Here is a 23,704-nt window from a genome sequence, read left to right as displayed (position 1 = left end):
ACATGCTACAGTGGGGACTAAACAATCCCTTACTCTCTGCAATTAATTTTAACATACTACACTGTACTAAACTCAATATTTCTCCGCCCTGACTTTGAATAAGGACATTCAAAGTCTCCAACGATTTTCTTACATCACGTTAGTGCCATGATCTAGATGCTTTGAGTTCAAAGTCTAAATTCCGTCTCATTAATCTTTGCACTTTATGGATCCCATTGAGTGTTTACAATGTAATGCTCTATTAGTTGTAACTTTTGCTGTATTTTTCCATAATTTTGTCCTGAAGAACAATTTCTTGTTCAGCACACAAAATCATAGTGAAATGTTTCAACTTTTCAACACAGCCTGTATGTAATGTCCTATGTTAGTTATCCTTGACACCTGGATTTTTGTCTGGACGACCTACAATTAATTTGTCTGCAATAATATGGCATTTAGTACAAAATACAATTGCATTGCAAAGGCCAATACTTTGCATTTCGACATGTTTTCGGAAAGAAGAAGACGAAGAAGAAGAAAATGTAATTGTTTTTCCACAAACACAAATAGTAACAATATTATCGAATGTCTGATGAGATGAAATTTCGATCCTTCATACGGGTGACATTCTTACCTTGATCATGTAATGATCTGAACAGCTGTGTGGATGATTTTTTCTTGCTGGGTACATTCTTCAGCATCTTCTGCAGTTCTTTCTCCGTGATCTTCCTCCTTCCAATGCGAGCTGTTCAGAGGGAAAGTGGAATTGTGAGACGGTTTGAATCAGAGGGACAGGGTGAGAGAACATAATCCATCATTTTGGCAAGGATGGGGGGAGGTGGAGGGAAGGGGGAAATGTCACGTAGCAGAAAGGTGTCACATAATGAAGGACTGAATTTCAATGATGCTGTCAGATTTCACTGCAAGAATTGTTGGAAATTAACTCTTGGTAATTAATGTAAGTTTAATAAGTAAATTTCTTGGGTGCTGGGTGCAGGTATTGATTTCATTCTTGCGTCAGTCGACATGAGTGTGTGCTACCGTAGCTGTCTGAGAGACCAATTCAGTATGCTGATAAACATACTGGTGTATCAAGAACTCAAGACATGCAGAAATGTATGCTTCCCATTACAAGTTATTATTTACAAATATTTAGATGGAATTTTGCGATGACCATGCAGCATGATAATTATTCAAAAAATGTGTAAATTTCACCGCATAAATGAGGAAACATATTCTGTTAACTGAAATTACTGCTGAAAAATTTTGGGGTGAAAAGTAAACTGTTGTGACAGCAATGATACCTCAAGTGTGTGCTTCAGTATAGAAGTAAGATCGGCATACATCATGGCAATACTGTAACATTTCCTTGAATTATTCGTCAAGTACTTTTGTTTGATCTGTGAAACGTGTCTTGCTGCATGGATTTCTAAAACAGTGTGCAGGCCCCCTTTTTGATGTATAGTGTATGTATTATGCTATGATGTGTCAGAAAGTTGCTTAAACATTTCTGTCTGAAATGTAAACTGTTTTCTTTGACATTCTGGAAAAAACAGGATTTGGACTTTCATATTCCGCCGAACCTTTTGCAGCTGTTTACCTCATCCAGTGTAGCACATGCTCCGCCGCAAACACATAAATAACTTATGATGAAGGAAAACACAAGTCTCGGCAGAGATGTTGGGCAACACATGTCAGTTCTGGTGATGTCATCGTGAGCGCTCACAGCTTAAACTTTTATTGACCTGTGTACATTGCATGTACATTGCAAAAAAAAGGACCAGCTGAAAGCCTCAAAGTGGAAAATGATAATAAACTGGAGGTGCCTTTCTTTCCTTCACATCATCTCATTAACAACTTTGAATAAGGTTTGAACAGTTTACCCATCAAAACGACAGAGGAATTTCAAGCTTACCAACAGACTGACAATTTTTCAAGTTTAGATAACAACTTACAAGTGTCCAATGAAGTGACCAGTCTGCAAACACTTTCATCAGAGCCAAACTTGAGGCAGTTAAAGATGGTTAACAACACTTGGAGATTTACACTCGGTAAACGTGCAGGACGTAAAACGTCCCAATAAACTGACATTTGTGGTTTAGATTTACAGAAAGTTGTCTCACCAGGAAGACATGTCCCGAGACACCGAGAATCACTTCCAGTAAAATTTACACAAACCAGTCTGACGGCCAAAGGCGATGTATGGTTCAAAGAGTGAAAGGTTGCGGTTTGATGAGTAAATCAGGAATTTGCTCAACGCTAACATATTCCGTCCGATAAATACAAATCTGGCAAACTTCTCTGTTAAGTGTACTTTTGCAGGTTACACAATTTATGTGTTTGAGTGGGCGACAAGTGATGCTCCCTTCCACATGTACCCCCAACACACTCATAAAAATCCACACGAAATGGTTCAAACTCTCCTTTTTATCTCCTTTCTTGAAAATTAAAGCACTATAATTCCTTGTTGTTTCATATAAATTGTGAACTGGACGCGATTGTGAAGTCTGGGGCCACATTACAAAGAAATGCTGAGAATGGCACTAACAAGGAAAACTATCAGCAAAGTTTGAAAGTGACAACACAAGTGCAGCATCTGCATGCATTCACAAACGTAACGCAGATTTCAACATGTGGGTACCTAAGCAATGTTTACTGGACACTGCAATGAGAAAAACATCCACTAATATGTCAGCTGAATTTACACACTGCTGTATAACTATAGTTTGTGAAGAGATCTGCAGGTGTCTGGGAGATCACCGATGGAACTGGTGACTGATATTAAAAATCAGTGTAAAGATATGGGCTTTCCTCACAGCAAATGATGATTTGAGCTTTGTGACAGCAGAGAGAACAAGCCGGCGAGTGATGTCTTGACAAAAAGTGAATCGAAATTCAGCTGCAAATTTACAACTGCAAGGGTTAGAACATCAAATCCTAGAGTGAATTCACAACTGGACATTTCATGATCATCAATTGTTCAGATCACAATGTGACCTGCATCTTCTTCTAAAGGATGGTAACACTAGCAAGTCCAGGCAGATTTACAACGTCTACATTATTACTAAAGCCAATCAAGGCGCTGAAGGATAATTTTGACCTTCAGCCAATTTTCAACTATCCACAGGATAGCTAATACCTTTTTTAAACCCTGTACAGTCCATGTTGGAATAATTGACATAACAAGGCTTATTATCCATCTGGAGCAATTTCCATTTGAAGAAGGCAAAAAAGAATGCTGTATGCACTGAGCCTGGCTTTAAATCTCCACTTCATTGTAAATACAGCAGGGAAATGTAATCAAGAGTTTCATTAAGTCACTAATCTTACAGTGGTGCAATGGTGTCGCAACAAAGACATCCAGGACACTAAGAAAGCAAGTTTAAGGGGTGCCCTTGAAGCCGTGGTACATTTACCGAAGAGCAAGACTGCCTGGCAACTGTATTCTTGCAAGAAATTAATTAAAAGTGCCGAAATGAACGTGTTCTTTTAGCCTTTGTCAGCATTTGTTACTGTTCACAGTCTCATGGTCAGTGCGATGTTATAGCTACGGAAAGCATGCAGACTTGTGCTTATTGGAGAAATCATAGACCCTTTTCTAGGGTCTATGGATAAACGTATTGGAGCCTGGCGGGAGGGGAAAATTCTAGTCATTATCCTCCGTCCAATCAGCATAATCTTAACATGATTTTTCTAAGAGCACTGACATTGATGTTGTAGCTGTTTGTGGTCTCGGCATTTCTTGAATGCTTTCCGTACCAAATGTCAAGTTCTGAAACTACTCAATTTGCAATTAAATGACTCAAATTGTGACAAAATGTCAGAAACCATTGGACTTGAAAAATGCCACCACAGACATCACGTCCTCAATGCCGCCTTCTTCAACCAGAAAGAAGAAGTAATTATTCACATGATTAGGTTTGGAAGGCTATGTCAACTGTAAAATAGGGTTTCCATTCACAACCTTTGCTATGTAAGTTGTTTTTTGTAGAGAGGGATTGTAGCAATCTCTGGAATGGACAACGGAATAACCATGGACACCGAACTACAATATCCTCTGGTAATGTAATTTGAATAACAAAATATCTTCATTCCGTTGGCTTATTTCTCTGGGCGGATATTTAAGCTCTCCAATTAAATTTAAACTATCATCAAGCCATGCCAAATACATTTAAGACAAGGTATTTTACGCTGATATTTATACGCTTCTATTACTTTCGGCCTTGCTTTCAACCTTGGTCTTAGGACACTATGAATCCAATATTATTGGATTCAAATGTTGAGTTAAACTCAACATTTGATAGATTCTGTTTCATTGGACATTTGGAATCTTGTGAGATTGACCTGACTGCATGGGTAGTGTAGATCTTTGCGATCCAGCAAATAGAGTAGTGCACCTGAAGGATACTGGACCCAATCTTCATCACAAAAGAGATTTAGGCTTTCTTAGGGATGCCTCTCAGGCTTAATGAAGGGACTTGACCCCTGGGATTGTGGTGTTTTGTAGAGTTGTTCAGTATGGGCCAAGTACTCTTTAGGGAGAGAGAGAGAGAGAGAGAGAGAGAGAGAGAGAGAGAGAGAGAGAGAGAGAGAGAGAGAGAGAGAGAGAGGGGGGGGACTCACCAACTCAAAGGATGTAATTTTGTTAATTTTACCCTTAAAATTAAAATACTTTCCTTTAAATTATTGCCTTTCTGAAGAAATTTAGCATAATCAAGCACAACAAAATACATCTATTACAAATTTACATCTGATCATTTATGAAAAAGAAAAAGACCATCAACCATTGTACGAGAATTATAAAAGGACACGTGACACCAATAAAGTCAAACAAAATGCCATAAAGTCATTCTTGATGACAATAGCTTGTGAAGGATCAAGTACAAATGATCTTACAGGTTTTTTAAATGTTTTGTAAAACAATATCTCCTTTACTTTTTTCCCTATTGGCATTCATACACTTGAATGACGATACCCTTACAAAGAAAACCATGTACATAAACCATGTGAGAGAAATATAAATTTCTTCACAATATTCATAAGCAACACGACAAGTGTTGGCACAGACTTTTTCTCAATAGCCGTATTTGTGGAATTTTAAAGAAACACTGACAGCACAAAAACCGAGAGGACAGTAGTGAGTTTTTGATTCATAATCAGCACATTATATATGAGAACAGACTAAGCAGTGTGCATGGAATGCTGACAGGAGGAGCTGGTATTTTACATCTTTGTTTGTTGAACTTTTCCATTGCCGGGTCGGGCAATTTCAATGATCCAATAAACAATATCATGATATGTACTAAAAAGGTCGCCTGGTCTTGGATGAATTATCAACAACATGGGAACGGCTTCATAAAAAGTTTGACATTACTCAATTGGCGAGGTATGTGCTGTATAACTCAATGCTTAGAACACGACGGGGGATGAAAAAAAAAAACGCAGACGTGGAGCAGAAATACCAAAATTACACATTCCACAGCCAAGAAAATAACCGAGAGCTGAAGCAATAAGCCGGGGATTAAGGGAAGCCAGTGACCCTCCCATACATATCCTTGAATATTTTTGGTATGTGTAGAATTTACAATGTGGGACAAAAATTAGAGTGTTGTATCATTGTTCACTCAAGGGGACAATACTGGTAGCTTTAACTAATTATGATATTTGTATCATTGTTGTTTTACTAAACATACAAAGTTTCTTATCCTCATGAATTCCAGCATAGACCCTTTTGGAGGGTCTATGATTACAGTCCGGACTAAAGTTTGTTTGTTAACTGTAACATTGGACACCATATACAGTACGTACAAATTGTGTTGACTAGTTATTTCATGATTTTGGAGGCAGAACAAAAAATTTCATTTTACAGATAAATAAAGCAAACTACTGAAAATACTTAAATATAAGCTCTTTTTGGTATTTATATACATACCAAATATGAGCTCATAAAAAATTACAGCTAATAATGAGGCTTTCACAATACCTTTGGAAAAGCCACGGTTTATTGAATACATCAAATTTAAATTTTTGTTCCTAGCATTGCTTATAAATGTTTCTTACGCAGTAGGTTTGCTTAATCTAATTTCCTAATCCATGCCTGATGAGCTCCTTGGTGAACTTGACCTTTTATGTTTAAGATTTAGCAGACACCAAGTATTTGCGTGTCTCTGAGTCTGCTGGCCAAAGCAGACAGAGCACAGACCGTGCAGAATTTGATACAGCAGAGTGAGCGTCCACACGCTTGAAAACAGAAGCCATGGTGTCAAGTGAAATCCCATTGATTTGTAGACAGATCTGTTAGTGTTGGAAATTCATTGCTTGTGACTTCTGGCCAATCGAGGTCTGTGTCAGCTAGGTACGTGTTGATGTATATTCAACACTTTATTTGGTATTCAGAGAAAGCTGGTCAGAATATTAATATTTTGTCTTAACAAACACAACCAAAATACACATATATCGGTATATTGGTATTGTCGAGAAGCAAGATGACATGGCAAAATCGCTTGGCAAAATGCAATAAATATACGTCACAAACTGCAATGTGTATTCTTAAAGGCGGTGCTACTCAAGCAGTGGACAGATTATGTTTGAAATGTAGACGAGAAACTGAAAATTATGCTGCTGACATTCTTGAAAGGTGTCCCTATGAATGATGAAGCAGGTTTGACAGAAAAGTGGGCTGTCTAACTTTGAGAATACAGAGTTTGGGATGAGTAAAGAACAATGTAGCTGGGTACCTACATGTACTGTACAGTGGCCACTGGAGATGGCCGATGGGACAGATTTGAGTGGAATGCTTCCGGGGAGAAAAGAGATGCATAAACACAGCAATCTCGTAGCGAGGAAAGCAGATCCGGTGATTGTAATTCAATCACAACATCAAATGCTCTGTTATCGGAAACAATTACATTTAGGAAAGCCTCGGAGGCACGAGTTTTATCTTGTTGATGTTTGTCTGTTTAATCCATCAAATGCCACAGAGGGTATCTGTTTTCCGTTGACACTATCAATGTCCTCGGGGAAATAAATGAAATGTAATCACTCTATTTCTGCCTGATAGATCTAAACATGAATCAGCTAACAAACGAGAGTCCTGCATGAACCTATCTTTGTGGGGTTATTTCAGTGAAACAGAGAGACCGTAACATCGAACTTTGTTGTGGTTAGCCAATTTTAATTTCATGGCAATTGCTACATCAAATAGAGGTGGGGAAAACTGTACGGAGCAATATCTATTGGCACTGATCAGCTGCACATAGATGTTTTGAAGCCTTTGAATTCCTTCTTAACTCTGATGTATGTGTAAACCGGTTGAGTGGAGCTTTTTCTAGTTAACCAATACTGTACAATACATTCTTGTTCACTAGATGGTGATGGTGATATTTCCCTGCTAAGACCCTCCTTTTAGTAAACTTTGGGACTATATTTTGGTTATATCATGTCTGTATGGCTTCTTCGTCCAATGTGTGACTGACTGATGTATATCAAGAGCGCCCTCAAACAACAGCATTGGGAAGGACAACACTGAGTTGAAGATGATGGTCAAGACTTTGCTCCTGTCGTATTATTCACTGAATTCATTTTAATGCAGGAACAAAACATGAGTATACTGCAAACTACACATTACAATTGGTGTCAGATTTTGACTCTACATGTGAACTGCACAGACTGCCAAGATCCTCTATGTTGTCAGCAGTACTCCTGTCTGCAACCAGCTCAAACTGTGTAATTCCATAGCATAATAAATTTTTTGTGATTTTTGAGTTGCTCCTATTTATGAGAGCTTGGGCATTTCTTAAAAAGATTAATTTGGGCATGATAATTTATTTGTACGAGAAGTGGTCTTGTACGCCCTCTCATCTACCGGTACTGGAAGAAGTAATCATATAATCATCTTCAGGAAGGAGTTCACCTTGATTATACTGTTTAATTCCTTAGCATTAACCAAATTTGTTGTGCTTTTTTGAGTTGGACAGACTTAAAAGAGCTTGGGCTTTTTTCAAAAAGATTAATATGGGCATGATGATTTATATGTATGAGAAGTGGCCTTATACGCCCTCTCATCTACCGTGACAGGAAGAAGTACTAAACCATATAATCATCTTCAGGAAGGAGTTCATCACCACCTTGTCACACTTGTGATAGCACTGATGTAGCCTAAACATCAGACTGACAATGGAAGGAATGTACCTGTGTAGAATTTGTGGGGTCTAACTTCAGTCAGGAAACTTCATGCAATACATCAAGCAAAGTTTGAGCCAGTGCCTGCTATCATGCTCAGTACAAGTTACTGACTGGCTGTACTCCATGTATTACACACTCCTATCAAAGCACATGCTCCCTAGGCCCCTCTACAACACAACTGTCAAAGACTTTTCGCACAAACGCCACCGAGTGACACGCTTTCCATCTTGAAATTTCAACATCTTCTGTGTCGGAGCACGCACTCATGATTAATGTTTTTTAACAAGTGACAGCATGTGCGAACTTAGCACGATAGAGATCAGGATTGTTGAACCACGAGCATTCTTATCATCTTTTTGTTTTAGCTATTTATGACAACAAATGATAGTTTTGTATGTAATTGGTCTAATAATTGTCAAGGGATATTTAAAACCGCAGAACAATGTGTCTCTCTTACGGTGCCGACAAACAAATGCATGTTTACATCAATAAGCTGGAGGTCAAAGGTTACTGCTTGAAGGTGTGAATATTTACCAACTATTAATCCACTGCAGCGGTTATTACATGAATAATGACACCTGACTGTTTGTACAGACTTTAAAACAATGCATTTATTATGTTTTTGTTTGTTCTCTTTGGAATTTTTTTCACATTTGCGGTTTCTTTAGGTGATATGGGCCCATTTCCAACTATTGAAAGAAAGAGAAGTACTATGGGCCTGTTGGTGAAACAACTAGTTCTTCTACTGTAAACACATCTTTGCTGATTATTTTTCGCTGTATGTGGAATATAATCAAAACTTTCAAATGTTACACACAAGATTACTGACAGTTCCAACCCTGTCTTGCCAAACCCTAGACTCTTAAGAAAATTCTCTCGGGGGTCTACGGCCAAACACTACACACCTGGCAGCTAAGGGGTGGATCATTTGACTTTGGGGGCTTGAAAGATTGACTCTGGAGCATTATATTTTAAAATAAACCATCATTTAGAGTTCGAAATTTCTCTAACAATCACTCGTGCAAATCTGGATATGAATCATGCGTTTATTCATAAAACTTGCAACAGTCGCACTCAGTGCTGTTACTTGACAATAGAAAATGCAACTGTTGGATTGAAAATTATATGTGTCCACTGCAATTTAAATTCCACTCCATGACCATATTTCCCCAGTGTCAAATATTTCAATGCTATTTGCCACGGTGTGGCGGCGGAAACATTGCATAAATGTCGGAATTTCGAGTTGCAGCCACTCAGGATTTCCTGATGGCTGTGAGTAGACAAGAGTAGACAGAGTGAGTAGACCGTGTTGATGTTGATTGATGCAACAATTATAAAAGTTAACACAGCCTGACAATGGGGGGACGGCACACTGATCAGCAGAAATGCCAGGGCAGTGTCTTTGACAAGTGGCCGGCTTTGAAATTCAAATCAACAGACGACACCATCCACTTCGGGGCCCCAGGCAACATCTCTAGTGTCTTTTAATTCATCCCAAGGAGTTAAGAGCCAGAAACAATGACTGGGACGGACACTGCCTCCGGGCCAGGTATCCTATGAAGTTGCCCCCTGGTGGAATTCTAATTGGGTCTCCTGGTAAAACAAATATGGTGATTAGTATGTATAATAGAGAAACAATTAGAGAAAATCAAGCCATCTAGGTGGCTCAGATCTCTAGTGGAGGGGAAGAAGTCCTGGAAGCTGTACATCACAGCAGACACTTGCCACCGAAACGGCCATGGCGAAAATGATTGAAAGTAACTGCTGCAGAGGAGAGAAACAACATACCAGATAATTACATACCAGATCACATGCTGGGTATAGCGCAACAATTAGCAAGCACTGCAAGGATGCCGACAGTGTGAAACTTGTCACTTTTAAAATTCATTCACAAAGTCCAGGATCAACGTACATCTCCCATTTTCTCTCCATCTTTCCATTGTCACTTAAACATATCAAACGGTAGAGTCCGTTGTCTTATGAACACCCACAACTTTCACTCTGCTGGGGATGTGCATCAAAGGAATGCACCGGCTACTGTCCCAGGATTCACCCTTGGTCACAGTGACCCCAAGGAGATAAAGGTCACTGCTGTAGACATGTACTGGGTAATAGGGGATTTGGATCCAACTGACCAATAATAATATGACCACAGTGGGCCAAACTCAATGCCTGTCTAGACTCTAGTATCTGGAGTGTTATGCACACTTCATAATGATTGGGAATTGAAATCACGCGACTCAGCCTCTTCAGTTTCCTGGCATTACTGTATTGCCACTTTTAGATTCCCTTGATCATGAACTGATGCCTGTATTGTTTTTATTCTTGCTTCGATCTGTGAGAAGCACTTGCATATTGGCATATAGCAAGCTGCCAACTGTACATGTATGAATTGATTTTGCTCACATTCTGCAGTGAAAAAAATATTTGTCATGTGACCAATAACTACCATGCATGTGCAAATGGAATGCACGAGAGCATGTTCATGCTTGCTTTAATTGAATTGTAGGTATTCCATATAAGTGTTTGTTTATTTGAATTTCATATACTGGGTACAGTTTGCCGTACATGTGACCTATTACCGGTACACTCCAGTTTGCCGCGCACATGAACATGTATACTCTAGCCTGTGCATGTCAGTCTACATGTACCTTTGCTGATGATGACCAGAACACGGATGTTTTCTTCTCGACACATGATGCCTTGCAAATGACTGGTTGTCTGGTCACCATGGCAAACTAAAAGCTTGCAAGGTTCTACCTAATTCTCTTCCAAAAGGACAATCAAATCAATTGGTGATTTTTGTCCAAAATAAGCTACTCCTGATGACAAATTTCACTCTTTCAAAGTCTCAGCCCTAGTCATGTCAATTTGGACAGAGCTAGAGATATTGCTTTCATCTGGCTGACTGTTTTGTTTCAGGGTTTCACTTGAATTAACGATCAATCAGACAGTTCCGTGTTGTCTTGATTCTAAAATAAGATTCCAAACTAATCCAAACAGTGCCAGATGAGAAAATCCTTGCCTTCATGATGACTGCGGCAAACTGAAAGAATTGGCACTGCTGAATCATGACAGATTGAGAAATTCCTCTGTCGGAAAAATAAAACTGTTTATATGACAGAGTGCAATACTCTTCCTGTCCTGTCACTGAAATAGGCCAATCTAATTTTTCTTTCATGGGAAATTGCTGGCTAACTCAAGCTAACAATCTTAGCTCTGTAAATTACTGTTGAGATGGGTAGTTTGAACTAGACGGGAGACGGGCACTAAAATAGGCACATTATGGAGTAAGCTGATGTATGACATGGGCAAGGATTCCTTGTTACATGGCTACAAATACAACCACAAAATTGGCTAGCCTGTTTCAGATATTGAATATTATTGTCATTCCTATTTCACCAATTTCTTTTTGCCAATAACACCAGGACTACGAATTATGAAGATGTTTTTCAACATTGATGGATTTTTATGTTAGTTGTCGTGTGTGACAACTTCAAAACCCCACTTGCTATACACCGTACAACCAAAACAACATTTCACTTTTCCTTTAGTTCAACATCATGATCCACGAAACAGCTCTGTTTTTTTTCTTTTTCCGGCATATCTCCCATGTCAGAATTGCAGAAACATAGGACCCAAAATTACCACATGATATGGTAATGTTCACAACTATATACTGATTCATACAGTGCTACTTAGGATTTCAACACAAACCTGGAGAAATGAAATTTCATTCAGTGGCACACTAGTAGGGTAAATGTCAAAAGAAAAAATAAACTCTATCAACCAAGCGTTATGTTTTCCTTCTATTTTTACACACCATATAAAAAGGACAAGCTATAATTATTGGTGGTTGTGAAGCCATGCACTCATGTATACTTCAATCTTGTGAAAAGCTAACAGAAAACTCCACATCAAAGGGCCGCGCGCTCCATCCAGGAATGTTACAATGTTTACGGGAAACAACACAGTTGATGAACATTTTTCCGGAGCAATTTACTGGAGGTGTAATTTACCCCCGCTTGTCAAAAACAAACAGGGTTTGTGCCCTACTGGCCAGGGACGAAAATCTAAACATAGCATCCTCTTAAATAATTGAATTTAGAAAAGAGTACCAGTAGAATGTATGGGTTAGGCCTGTTCAATACTCCAATGATGGCAAATCTAAATACAGCAAACTTTACAATCCTAAAATAACCTTGTTCAGCAGATTTCATAATTTTTGATAGTAATTACACTTTGAAGCCTGTTGTGACATGCCACTTTTCACCGACATAGGTGATGTCTTTTATTTTTGGCTATTAATGGCGTTGTCAAAACGGAACAATACACAGTGGTTTATATTTCACCCAGGGGAGACTATAATGAAAGAGTGGCCACTAGGTACGGCTGGGTTCTATCTACGTGGACAGAGAGCATGTTTTCCCCCGCAGCATAAACCGCAGACAGGTTGATTCTATATCGGTATCTGAAACTCAACTCTTGTGAGGTAGAGTCAACACGTATGCATCACTTTTCAGTATAAATTATGTGCATTTATGAAAGTGTGTGTACGTGTGCAGTGAGTTGATTGATTCCTACGCACACTTCTTTGGTGGAAGTGCTTCAAGGACTTTACCCATGGATGTGAAAAAGAGAAACCTCTCATGCTTTAACTGAAGCCTCGGAGATGAGACACTGGCATTTCTTCGGTGAATCAATCAGCTGTGCACCTACTCTTTTTCCACAGTAGCTGATAGATATCAGGCCAAAATAAAAAACTTTGTTTTTGGTCAGCACGCACATCATTTCAGGACCAGTGTGCATTGTGTCTTTTAAGGAGGGTTATATACTCATCAGTACAGCTACATATATCCTTGATACCCCTGTTTTGCATGTCCAAAAATGCTAAAGAGAAAACGGAAGTATTGTTGCATCATAGTGCTAAACCAGCATTGGTAGGAATGAAAAGAGAAGAAAAAAGAAAAGAAAGAAAATCACTTTTGCTGAATGTCAAGGACCAGAAGCAAATCTTTTTTTGGCCTTTCTCATCTTTTTTTTCTGTATTCACTTTGCCCAGTTTTGAAAATGCCAACATCAACATATATTGAAACTGGTGATAACAGGACCCTACATTGTATAGCAGTATAAAGAAATCCCAGAACACTGGTATGCCTATCATAGAATCTTTCTCTGTTATATTTCCAATTATCCAAATTATACTTGACCTGCATACTATTTACCGAAACTGAACAACTTTAAAAACACTATAAAACATAGCAGCTCTGAACATACATATTTGCCAACAAACACTGTGTGACTACACAGAGGTCCACTCTACCTTAGAAAAAAGTAAGATTGTACCAAAATTTATTGGTTAAGGGTTAGACTGGTACATCCAAGTTGACAAGTTAATCCCTTTCTACTAGCCTCCATAGACAAACCATAGAAATAAATACAACTTGGGAGAGAGAGATCAAATATCCAGTTTACATAGTTATGCATATTTACACATGAAGTTTTACCTAAAATTGGCAACCTGTTTGGTATCATCTTCGCCAGATCCAGTGTTCGCGGTTACGCAAAAAAGTGCGTATTATACGCACTAGAATTTTTTCGTATGTATTTTCCTGGGGGCAATGCGTTTGACTGTACACAAAATATTGGCGTCCGTTGTTGGCGCTCTTTTGTCAACGACACGTTGTTCAACGATGTCTTGTCCATTAACTCACCCACCAAAATTGCAACAATTATTTCCCCACAACTTTGCTTTGTTATTTCCGAGATTGCGACCCACCGACAACCATATTTTGAGCAAATCAGTTTACAAAGGTCATTCCCTAACGTAGGCAGCTGCCAATCATATTAATGGTTATGCAAATACAAGGCGTGAATGCATTACGCAGTTGATCGAACGCACATTTTCCTAGTGAATGTAACGATCTACTAACGTGCCTGATAAAGTTCTCAATGCCAGCAAATATCCAGATCCCGACTTGGATATTCGTGATTACGGTACAGAATCTTTGACGACGCTCATCGCCCATTTTGTTGCTGATCGCATTGAAGCTGGCCTGCCGATGGAAGCCCCAATACAGGGAAGTGATTTGCATGCAGAGTTTACTCAAATGAAACTGACTTTGCGTGCCCATGGATGCTTGGACACCCAAATTTCAGCAAATCTTGGCGTATTCTGATAAACGAATATGGAGAGCTGTTTCTCATGTTCCGATTGTTATCCTGCATAGCTCTAGTGATTTCAGTTTCTTCCGTGCCCAGCGAACGGGGATTCAGTGACCAAAACCGTGTACTCACTGCACGACATAATCGACTGGGCGATGAGCATGCCAATAATCTGATGCGTCTCACTATGGAAGGGCCAGCGGTTGCAGACTTTCGTTTTGACCGAGCAATAAAAATGTTCACTGTGCGAGACAATAGAACCAGTTAAATTCTAGAGATACCTGTTTGAAATTTCACTTCACGTGCAAATAGACACTTCTCTTTGATGATTTTGAAGTTTTACGACTGTTGGTTACAGTGTTACCAGTAGTTACAATACAAGAACAAAATTAACAGCATACGCTTTCACTGCAGTGTATGACGACGTGTGATGTGTTATCACAGTTGACTGTTTCGTGTATTTTTCATTCAGACTTGTTTCTCTGTATGATCAAGATTTCATGATGTTACATTTATTAAAAACGTCTCAATTATTGTGAAAAATTATTTCCTGTGTCAACCAAAATTAATTTGCCTCATTTTTCGCCCTGGGTTGAATGCGGAAGTGGCTGTTACGCATTCACATGACGACAATACGCATTTTTGCCAACCCTTTGCGTACGTGAAACGCATGGGAGCTAAAAAATTGACCGCGAACACTGCAGATCAAGTGCTCCTGACATGATACATGAAGTGGTCTTTTCCACTCAAGTTGAGATATTTGAGGGAGTTCTTGGGTTTATATTGTATCAACCACACGGTAAGTGATTTATTTGTGTCAAGTAGTAATACTCAAGTGTCAAGAGTCAAACAAAATTTGCGATGACAGCTTGTTCAACCAGTTTAAATCTGTGTGCCGATATTCCGGCAATGGCAAAATTGTACATTGCAACAAATAGTATAACATTTGTACTTGCACGCAACTACTACGGCAGAGTTATCAGGGACACATACCAATACATAGGGGAGCAGAAGAAGATTTAAATACGGGAGAGCTTCTTGTCCAGAATAGAAAGTTGCTGTTTTAAGCTTACCTCTGGGCTCTTCCTGGGTGACCGACTCAAGGAAATCCTGGGGAGTCATGTAGATTTGGCCTTCAAATTCACAAGATGCAAACTCTTGAAATCTTTCTTCTTTCTTGGAAAGACGAGGGGGTTCTTTACCTTTAGTGTTCTCCTGAAGGAAAAGCATAGGAACGATGGCAAATTGAAATGTACTATTTGTAAAGTGATGTATGTGAAGTATAAAGTGGATGACTTGATAAAAATGTACAGCTTGCCTATTTTTTTCATCAATATTGTTTTCCTAACCTTTCCAGTGAGGCAATGATATCCAAATTGTTTCAACACTTTGCTTACCAATATTTTTACTTTTCAGCTTGCCAACACAAGTACTGGCTCTGAACCCTAACGTTGACAATATTTGTGTGATTTCCACCACAGCCTGCTGCAGAGTAAAATGGCTTAGCAAAAAGCCTCACACAAGATTTTGCTCAGCTAAGTTCTTAGGATTACAACTCAAAAAAATAACCAATGTGATGCATTGCAGCAGCCTACAAGTGTACCTCCCTATCATGTATTTTTTATATAATAAACGGGGGATAAAAAACTTAGTCATAGCGTAGACTGGGACTCCACAACAATCACTTACTCAGTTACAGAGTGACCTGAAAGTGAGTGAGTCTGAAAACTGGAATAAACTACATGAAACAAACAATGCTACCATGCCATTGATAGTTATGTTGACTGACCAAGGTGAAGGTAACCCACTCTACTCTTGATGATTTGCTCATCAATCAAATTTCTCATAAGTGTAAAAGTTATTTCAGAGAATGAAGCTGCTGGCTGGCTAAATTAACAATTGGTATATATATATTTTTTGTTCTCCACAATGGATAATTAAATGTAAGGCAAGTCTATATTTTGTAACAATGTTGGTGATATCACCTCTACATTTCAAAGTCTGATAAAATGGTTAATTTTATTTTCTTCACTCCAAGTGTACATCAAGCTGGGAAATTTCTTATTCACATTGAAGACATTTCTCAAACCATAGACAATATCAACATTATCTGCTTGCTCTCTTGGTTGGTAGAACATTATAGACTATGTAATCAACAGGTACGTGAAAGTCTGAATTGACAGACTGAAATAGAGACTGAAGTGGGTATTACAGACATGGTATCAATCTTTCTAGGACTAAGGAACAAATATTGGCCAACACAATGCCCTTACATCGAGGGCATGTAAACTCTCACCCACCACCAAATTACCTCTTTTCACGGCTATTCTAATGGTACTGCTGTACATTTCACGCAAGGAAATCAAAGGTGAAAAGGTTAAGCGACCTTGCGAACAAAAAGAAACCTTTCCAGTCTTGCTTTGATGGCCAAGGTCAACATAATATTTGCAGTCACAGTAAATTAACTATGAAAGAGTCTCTTTAGTTTTCTGTACACAATCACTTCTAGGGTACAGACGATATCAGACTGCGTTGAATAGGGTGGCAATTTTCGGCAATTGTCTGGGTTATTTGACTAGTGTCTTTTTGAGGAGTTATTTTCAGAGTTCTGTGAAATGAAACAGGCTGAGTGGGTAAGTTGACAAAGGGTCTACCCTGAGCTTACAGCCATGACTTGCTACTGACCCAATGGCCCTTATTAGCCGAGAAATTTCAAATTTTCATGCCATTGTGGAAGGGCAGTGGGTGAAAACATACACCTTTACAGCGTAGTACTTCACATTACACATAACAATGCCCACAGAGATTACTCCTATTCTCAGGATAATACCACTACGCAAATACCGGTAGTATACAAAGATGTACCATGAACCAACAATTCAACATCTATCATATGGGACTTCATTTCTTTCTGACCAAACTGAATGACTTCCAGACACAGATTTGAGTGGGCAACTACACATCCTCCTTTCAGCCTACACAATTTCATTATTTCGTATTTTTCTTCTTGACATTTTCTTTGAGTTAAAACCGGGGGAGTTGAGAGTCCTGCTGTCTGGTGGAAGACGTTTACGTTGACACGCTCATAGAAATTGTCTAGGATTGCTGTCTCAACTTCGTTAAACAAACTAATGTCAATTTCTCCTGTTTCCTTTCCCTGTGGTTTTCCTGTTTAAATAAAACTAAACACATGTTGTTACATTGCTCTGGAGACTGGCACCAGAGGCGTTTGTTACACCGCTGAGGAATTAGCCACTGAAAGTGGAGGGGGGGGGGGGGGGGGGGAATAGCGGCGGCTGGCTCAGCATCAGCTGCTAATTGGTCTCCTGGGAGATGTTATCCACCCTGATACCTTGCAGCCACTCTCTGCAGTGGCTTCAACAAGTGTCAAAACTTTAACGAGAAGGTATGGTTTAATTTCCTATGATCCATTAGTACTTCCTTGTTGATGATCTGCAAGTTAACAGGAATTCTGCCATGAGTTCTGAAGGACAGTCCCGACTCTGAGCCAAAAGTGTAGAGCAGGAAATTGAAGTGGACAGAAACACGTACGGGCTGTCCAACCACATTAGGGTGGTGCATACACATTCAGTGATGGACCACATATTTACTACTTTGGAGGTTAAAATAATTCAGGAAATATCCAAAGTCTAGGTACACTCTTCTCCTTCCTGAAAAAGATCGCGCTAAAAAATTCGCTGGTAGATATCTAGATATTATGATTCAATTATAAACACTGAAATTCTCCTGAAAAGATAAGCTCTAACTTTGCATTGATATAGCCTGCAGAAGTTGACTGATAGTATTACTTGGTAATAACTTCCTTCCTTTATCAAAGAATTACAGAAATTGTGTACTACATGTAAATTTCCTGTCAGTAAATAACAAGTTCAAGTTTACTTTCAGCTAAAATGAAAAGGTTTAATTAATTTATTATAAATTTAGACAACATTGCATAGGACAAGGTAAATATTCCTTGGGGCAAGATCAAGGTTTACATATAATATCAAATCAGTGACTGTTCTATATGTGAGATACTGATCTAATACTTCCTTCTTAGATGATAGCATGAACAGATAAGTTGTGTGTGGTACAGCCTTACGGTTTTAAGGCATTTGAAAAGTGACTCCCTATTTTTCCACATAAATATATAATTGCTTGAGTTTTCTGATAAGATCAAGTGTGGTTATTGTGTGACTTATTTGTCATGAAGTTTGTCCTTTTCAATAAACTTTATTGAGCAAGCATTTTAAAAATTTTGTTGCAATATTCACTGCATATCATGTGCATATCAAGGTGCATGATTTGAGTGAAGTTTGTTGTGTTGACAGTTCACTTTCATAGAATAAAGGTCCAATTTCATCACCGAAAACAATAGGCCTGGGCCAAACCTTGCTGGTGACGGGGTCAATAGCACAGGATCTCACACAACTGTTAGTGACACATTGCTGCTAATAATATAAACTTTTTAATGTGTGTATAGAGCAGGTATTTATGAGCCCAATGAGAACCTGCAACACCATTAACAAGGCCTTTAATGCTTCATAAAATGTCTGATGACCTTTTTCAAGCTGATACACAAAGTGATAAACTTGACTTTGATCAAGGACACCGAAGGTCTGTTTATTGGCAGTGAACATGCCCACATTGCACTGATAGGGCCCTATATCACAATTTACGCAGCATTAGCAACGCTGCAAAAATAAACATGGAATGAACTAATAGGGCTGGGAGGAAATATCCAAAACTATGGCAAGTTGGTGATGATTTGTGTGGCTGATAAACCAGTGTCTACCATGATATAAACAATCTAATGACTTATATTGTTTATACTGGCCTTCTAGACGACATCACCACTTTCTCAAGATTTGTTTTTGAAATATTTCATTTGGTTTAGCTGCAGACAGTCAGTATCTTCCCTTTTTACTGGTTTTGAATTCAGAAATAACAGAAACATTTTGCTTTCACCAAGCAAAATATGTCAGTTGTACAAATCATTGAGCAAGTTTCAGAGGTAAAGATGACTTTTGAAGCCAGTGTCTTGTCTGAGCCATATGGCTTGTCACTGAAGTCAATGTGTTTGAATCAATGAAACTGTACATCCTACCGGTACATGCAAAGATCAAAGGAAGTTTCAAGTACCTAAATTGATTAAGAAAGTCATGATAATAATATATTGTATGACTGAGTTCTTTATTACAGCAAAATTCTTTGTATCGTCAATATTTTTTCTCATCAGCCTGTCTGTATATCATGTTTTGTACCCACTTCACTACAAAGCTTTGATACTTTACTCACCCAAAGATTTGACAAATGGTTGTTTATCATGTAATGGTGTTGATCAGCCGTATTTTTTAAAAATCTAGACTGTCAATGGGACAGCTACACACCAGCCAAGGACTGTGCAAAAAATAGAAATTCCGTTTACATTTTTGGTGTCACAAGTACATGATGTGTGTGTGTGAGAGACGATCTATAGGTAAGGGTGAGAAGATTTGTTTAGAGTTTGGTAGTCCAATTGTCCTATCAAGCGTGGTAAGGCCCTGCACACAATTTCAACAACATTCCAGTGTTTGATGTGCAGTAATGGCAGAGTAACTACACCAGACAACAAACAGATACGTAGTAAAAGACCTTTGGGTCCCTAGAATTTGCTAAGCCTGGATAGAGGCTGCTCAGCAGAAATCATGACCATGACAGTCACCGGCCAAGTTATGTTTATCATAATCTGTGACTTATTACAGAGTTGGACGGTTACATAGAAAAAGGCATTTGTAGAAACTCTACCCTATATGATATTTTAAACCTTGTACAAATACATGAATTATGCACCTGATTTATGGTTAGTTTATTATGTTTATTTTTGTTATTTGTGATCCCATCTCCCCACATGACTTGTAACCTTGCCATTTCGCACTTTGCATCAATTGAAGTATTAGTTGCGCATGATAGACAATTGACAGGGGATTGCGCAATAGCACAGGCTGAAAATCGGGCATGCCCTGGTTTGAACATGCAGTCAACCAGAAAGGAGTGATGCAAATTTCACTTTGTTTTCAGTGATTTCCAATCAATAAAATTCAAGCCTGAACAGTTCACTGTAATTATAGACTCTGTAAGAATTGGTGAACAATGGTAATTAACTGTGTTAATTGCCATGCCCAATTATGCAGGAACAAAAGAGCCATTGCTTTCGCAATGTCTTGTCACTGACGGGGACACAATAATCAAGATTGCTAAAGAAGGTTGACCAAGGGTGTTAAAATCTTTTCACAGTGTCCTGTCTGCACAGGGGCTGAACAGCATGACTGAGAACCAAGAGACTGAACATAATATGGTACATAACAGGGTTAAGTCTTCTAAGTTAGAGTGAGTTCAGTCTCAACCATGTACAATCATGGATGTAATTTTTTACATCCATGGTACAATTGTTCTGCTGAAGATGAACTAGCAAAATTTGCTATGTGTTGGCTGAATGTCTGCAGAGCCCTATACATGTACATACATCTGTCTAAACTCCCCTTCTGTGTATGTAGCTGGGACAGCAACAGGTGTCCTCTGAGGAAAAGAGTTGTTTGGGCCTCCATGATCAGGTACACAGGTAATACATCCACAGGAGCAATTTTTCCTAAAATATATCAGTCCAAAAACACTGCATTCTGCAGAATGTCAAGAGAGCATTGAGCATTCTGTCTTTGCTGAAACCTATAGAATTTGATGTAAGGGTAGGCTGCTATATGCAATAGATTTTAAAGAGAATCTTTACACTTCAGCAGAAGGAAGTTATACGATTACCTTGTATATTTTGTCAATCATTTTACTTCACACCATACTTCTGAGGTCTGCAAAACTGTAGATTTAAGATGTCTGATTTGGTTTGTCTGTAGTGTTTACAGTAGTGTGTCCACAACCAGACATGTACAGGTGGCTAAGGTGAAATCAAAACAATCCATGAAGTCAGAGGTTTCTCATTCAATGGAGAACCACTTGACAACTTTCTCACTTTCTCATCTTTTTTCTGTCATTCTACCGTCCAACAATGCAACAAGCATCCTTTTAATTGCCATAATGCTTTTCTGTATTTTTTGTCGGTTTTTTCTTCACGGCTCTCAAAGAGGCATTCTCTTTGAAGTCACAAATTATGACAGTGAGTCATTTTCGCCAATCCTACTTGATATTTATTGGCTAAGTGCACTTCAAAGCGCCATCTTTTTCAGCTTTTCAATCAATTCTGCCGACACACGGCAAACAGGCTTAACACATCTAAACGATCACAAGGTGTAAATGGCCCCTTTCTTAGGCCATATTGCCCCTCCGTTTTGTTGACAATAACACCATGTCAATGGCTTAAAACAACTACCGACATCATTTCGACACGTGCGACATCCCCTCCCATGCGAAAACAAGATAAGAAAGTCCATGGGCCCCTACAATGAAAAGCTTTGTATAGATCCCGACACACGGCAGTGTATTAGACTTTATAATCATTCAAAGTGAGCCGAATAAGCGGCAAGCTCAGAGCAGATGCCGAGGAAGAGGTACCTTTATGATGTGTTTTTATCAAACAATCTGAGCTATTACCCATGATGGCAAATTATTAAATGATATACCGCAGCCCCTATTCTCGTTTTCGAGTGGAATTCTCAACATTTTTCTCATTCTCCGGCAAAAGTCACATTGTAATGGTAACAATAAGATTTTCGGCTTTTCTTTTACCACAGCGAAAACAATGCAGGTGGCATAAGTGACGGTTTTCTTAGTCAATTGGGGGTCTCACAGTCTGTAATTAATTACGATTCCAAGGCATACTTGTACCGGGATAAAAGGATAAAAGGCGACAGCACTCTCCTGTGAGGAGGTGTCAGCTAAGTCAATTGTCTTCGGTCACAATCTATTGTAGTTTGGACACCGGCCCAGTGAAAGTGGCTGGGAATTCAATGGTTGGTTTCTAGATCAGCAAACAGTCCATGGAGAGGGGGTACTTGGGGCCAATTTTCCCGGCCAATTGACTTTCCTTCGTTGGACTGACTGGTGGTCAAATACAAATGGTAGCCACACACAGTTAAAGTTTTGCACCTGCATTTCACGCATCACACAAGTCTAATAGATCTGTTTCTCATGCTTTTCTTCACAGTGTTCTATTCTTGGAGGGGGGCATATCTACTTTGTTGTGCAAGTTCCTTCAAAGATTTTCCATGATTAAAATTAGATGTACACAATCAAATCACTTCATATGAACTGCATCAACCGTCACCTTTATCTCAATTATCTGTCAGTGAGCATTGGGTCGGAAAGATGCTCTATTACCTATTGAACCTAAACCTTACACTGGGGTCTCAGTCAAGTTACAACAATCAGGATGAACAGAGACACCAGCAGTCAAACAGCTTTAATTCTATGGTTCTTGTTTCACTCACCAGAGTTGTCAATGAATTGAAAAGTAACGCAGGGTGTTTCGGTTCTCGGATATGTCCAAGTGTGAGGTCTGGTTATAAAACTGCAACTTCTTTTCAGTGAACAATACCTCTTTATTTTGTTGGACGCAAATACCACTACATTGCCATGATTTGAAACAGGGGGCCAATAAAAGAAGGCAACCCTCAAAATCTCCTTTGCCAGAAAATCAATATCCTGTATTGGTGCACTTGAGTGTTATATCTCTATGTCAATTGCAATGAGCTGCTTAGATTTAATTGCTCAAGTATTGCTGCCTATTCTGGTCAAAGTTGTGTTGAGATAATACTAGTATATATCTACACATAGACTGTTATCTGAAAGGGACTGTGATATGGGTAGTCCAGGAATTTTCCTCGGTCACAGTGTATGCTATGCTCCCATCAAAACCTATGTCATAGGTTTTGGTGGGAGCGTAGCGTACTGTACATCTGGGCAACAATGATTCGGTAATGTGATCTTGGCAATAAGTGTGGTACAGATAGATGCACAAGACACTGTACTTGGCTTCGGGTATTTTTGAAAATAAATATATATTTATTTAGAGTTGAATCGAATTTTATGCCTACTGAACAAGGGGAAAATTAATCTGCTATGCCACGATAGTAGCAAACCATAGCATGGCCACTTTACTACACTACTACACAACGGGATGAAAATTGAAAATACCCATCTCCACAGTATTGTCAAGGAGGTCTCCAGTTAGAAGTTGCAATTGCAGTTACTATTCTGTACTTGGTTCTTTGACTACATACACAGGTCTAAAAGCAGAAGCAGCTCCCACACAAATCTGACAGCATGAGTAGAGAAACTATTTTCTGACTAGAAGGGTTTTACCTGGCATGAAATGCGTTTCCATGACGTGGGCAAGAAATTTTTGTAAGTTGTTCTAGACAGGGACCGTGTGAACTTGAAAACACTA

At 38.9% G+C, this 23,704-nt stretch overlaps 1 protein-coding gene across 7 annotated transcripts in view; it reads right to left on the bottom strand.

The window, feature by feature from the left end:
- Positions 1 to 23,704, bottom strand: part of LOC139131294 (calcium uptake protein 3, mitochondrial-like) — a 98,438-nt gene that overhangs the window by 29,044 nt on the left and 45,690 nt on the right. For 6 of the 7 annotated variants that reach the window (XM_070697287.1, XM_070697288.1, XM_070697289.1 and 3 more), the window contains exons 2-3: positions 15,402 to 15,543; positions 614 to 724 (exon numbers count right to left, since the gene is read on the bottom strand). In XM_070697287.1, the coding sequence (XP_070553388.1) occupies positions 614 to 724; positions 15,402 to 15,543 (253 nt within the window). Of the gene's footprint in view, positions 1 to 613; positions 725 to 15,401; positions 15,544 to 21,123; positions 21,160 to 23,704 lie in introns of those variants that run through there. The other variant, XM_070697293.1, reaches the window with a different exon arrangement.

This window comes from Ptychodera flava, chromosome 4 (assembly GCF_041260155.1).
Source record: "Ptychodera flava strain L36383 chromosome 4, AS_Pfla_20210202, whole genome shotgun sequence".
Lineage (NCBI taxonomy): Eukaryota > Metazoa > Hemichordata > Enteropneusta > Ptychoderidae > Ptychodera > Ptychodera flava.
Note: the sequence above shows the minus strand (reverse complement) of the source record. Positions and strands in the feature narration are given on the sequence as shown.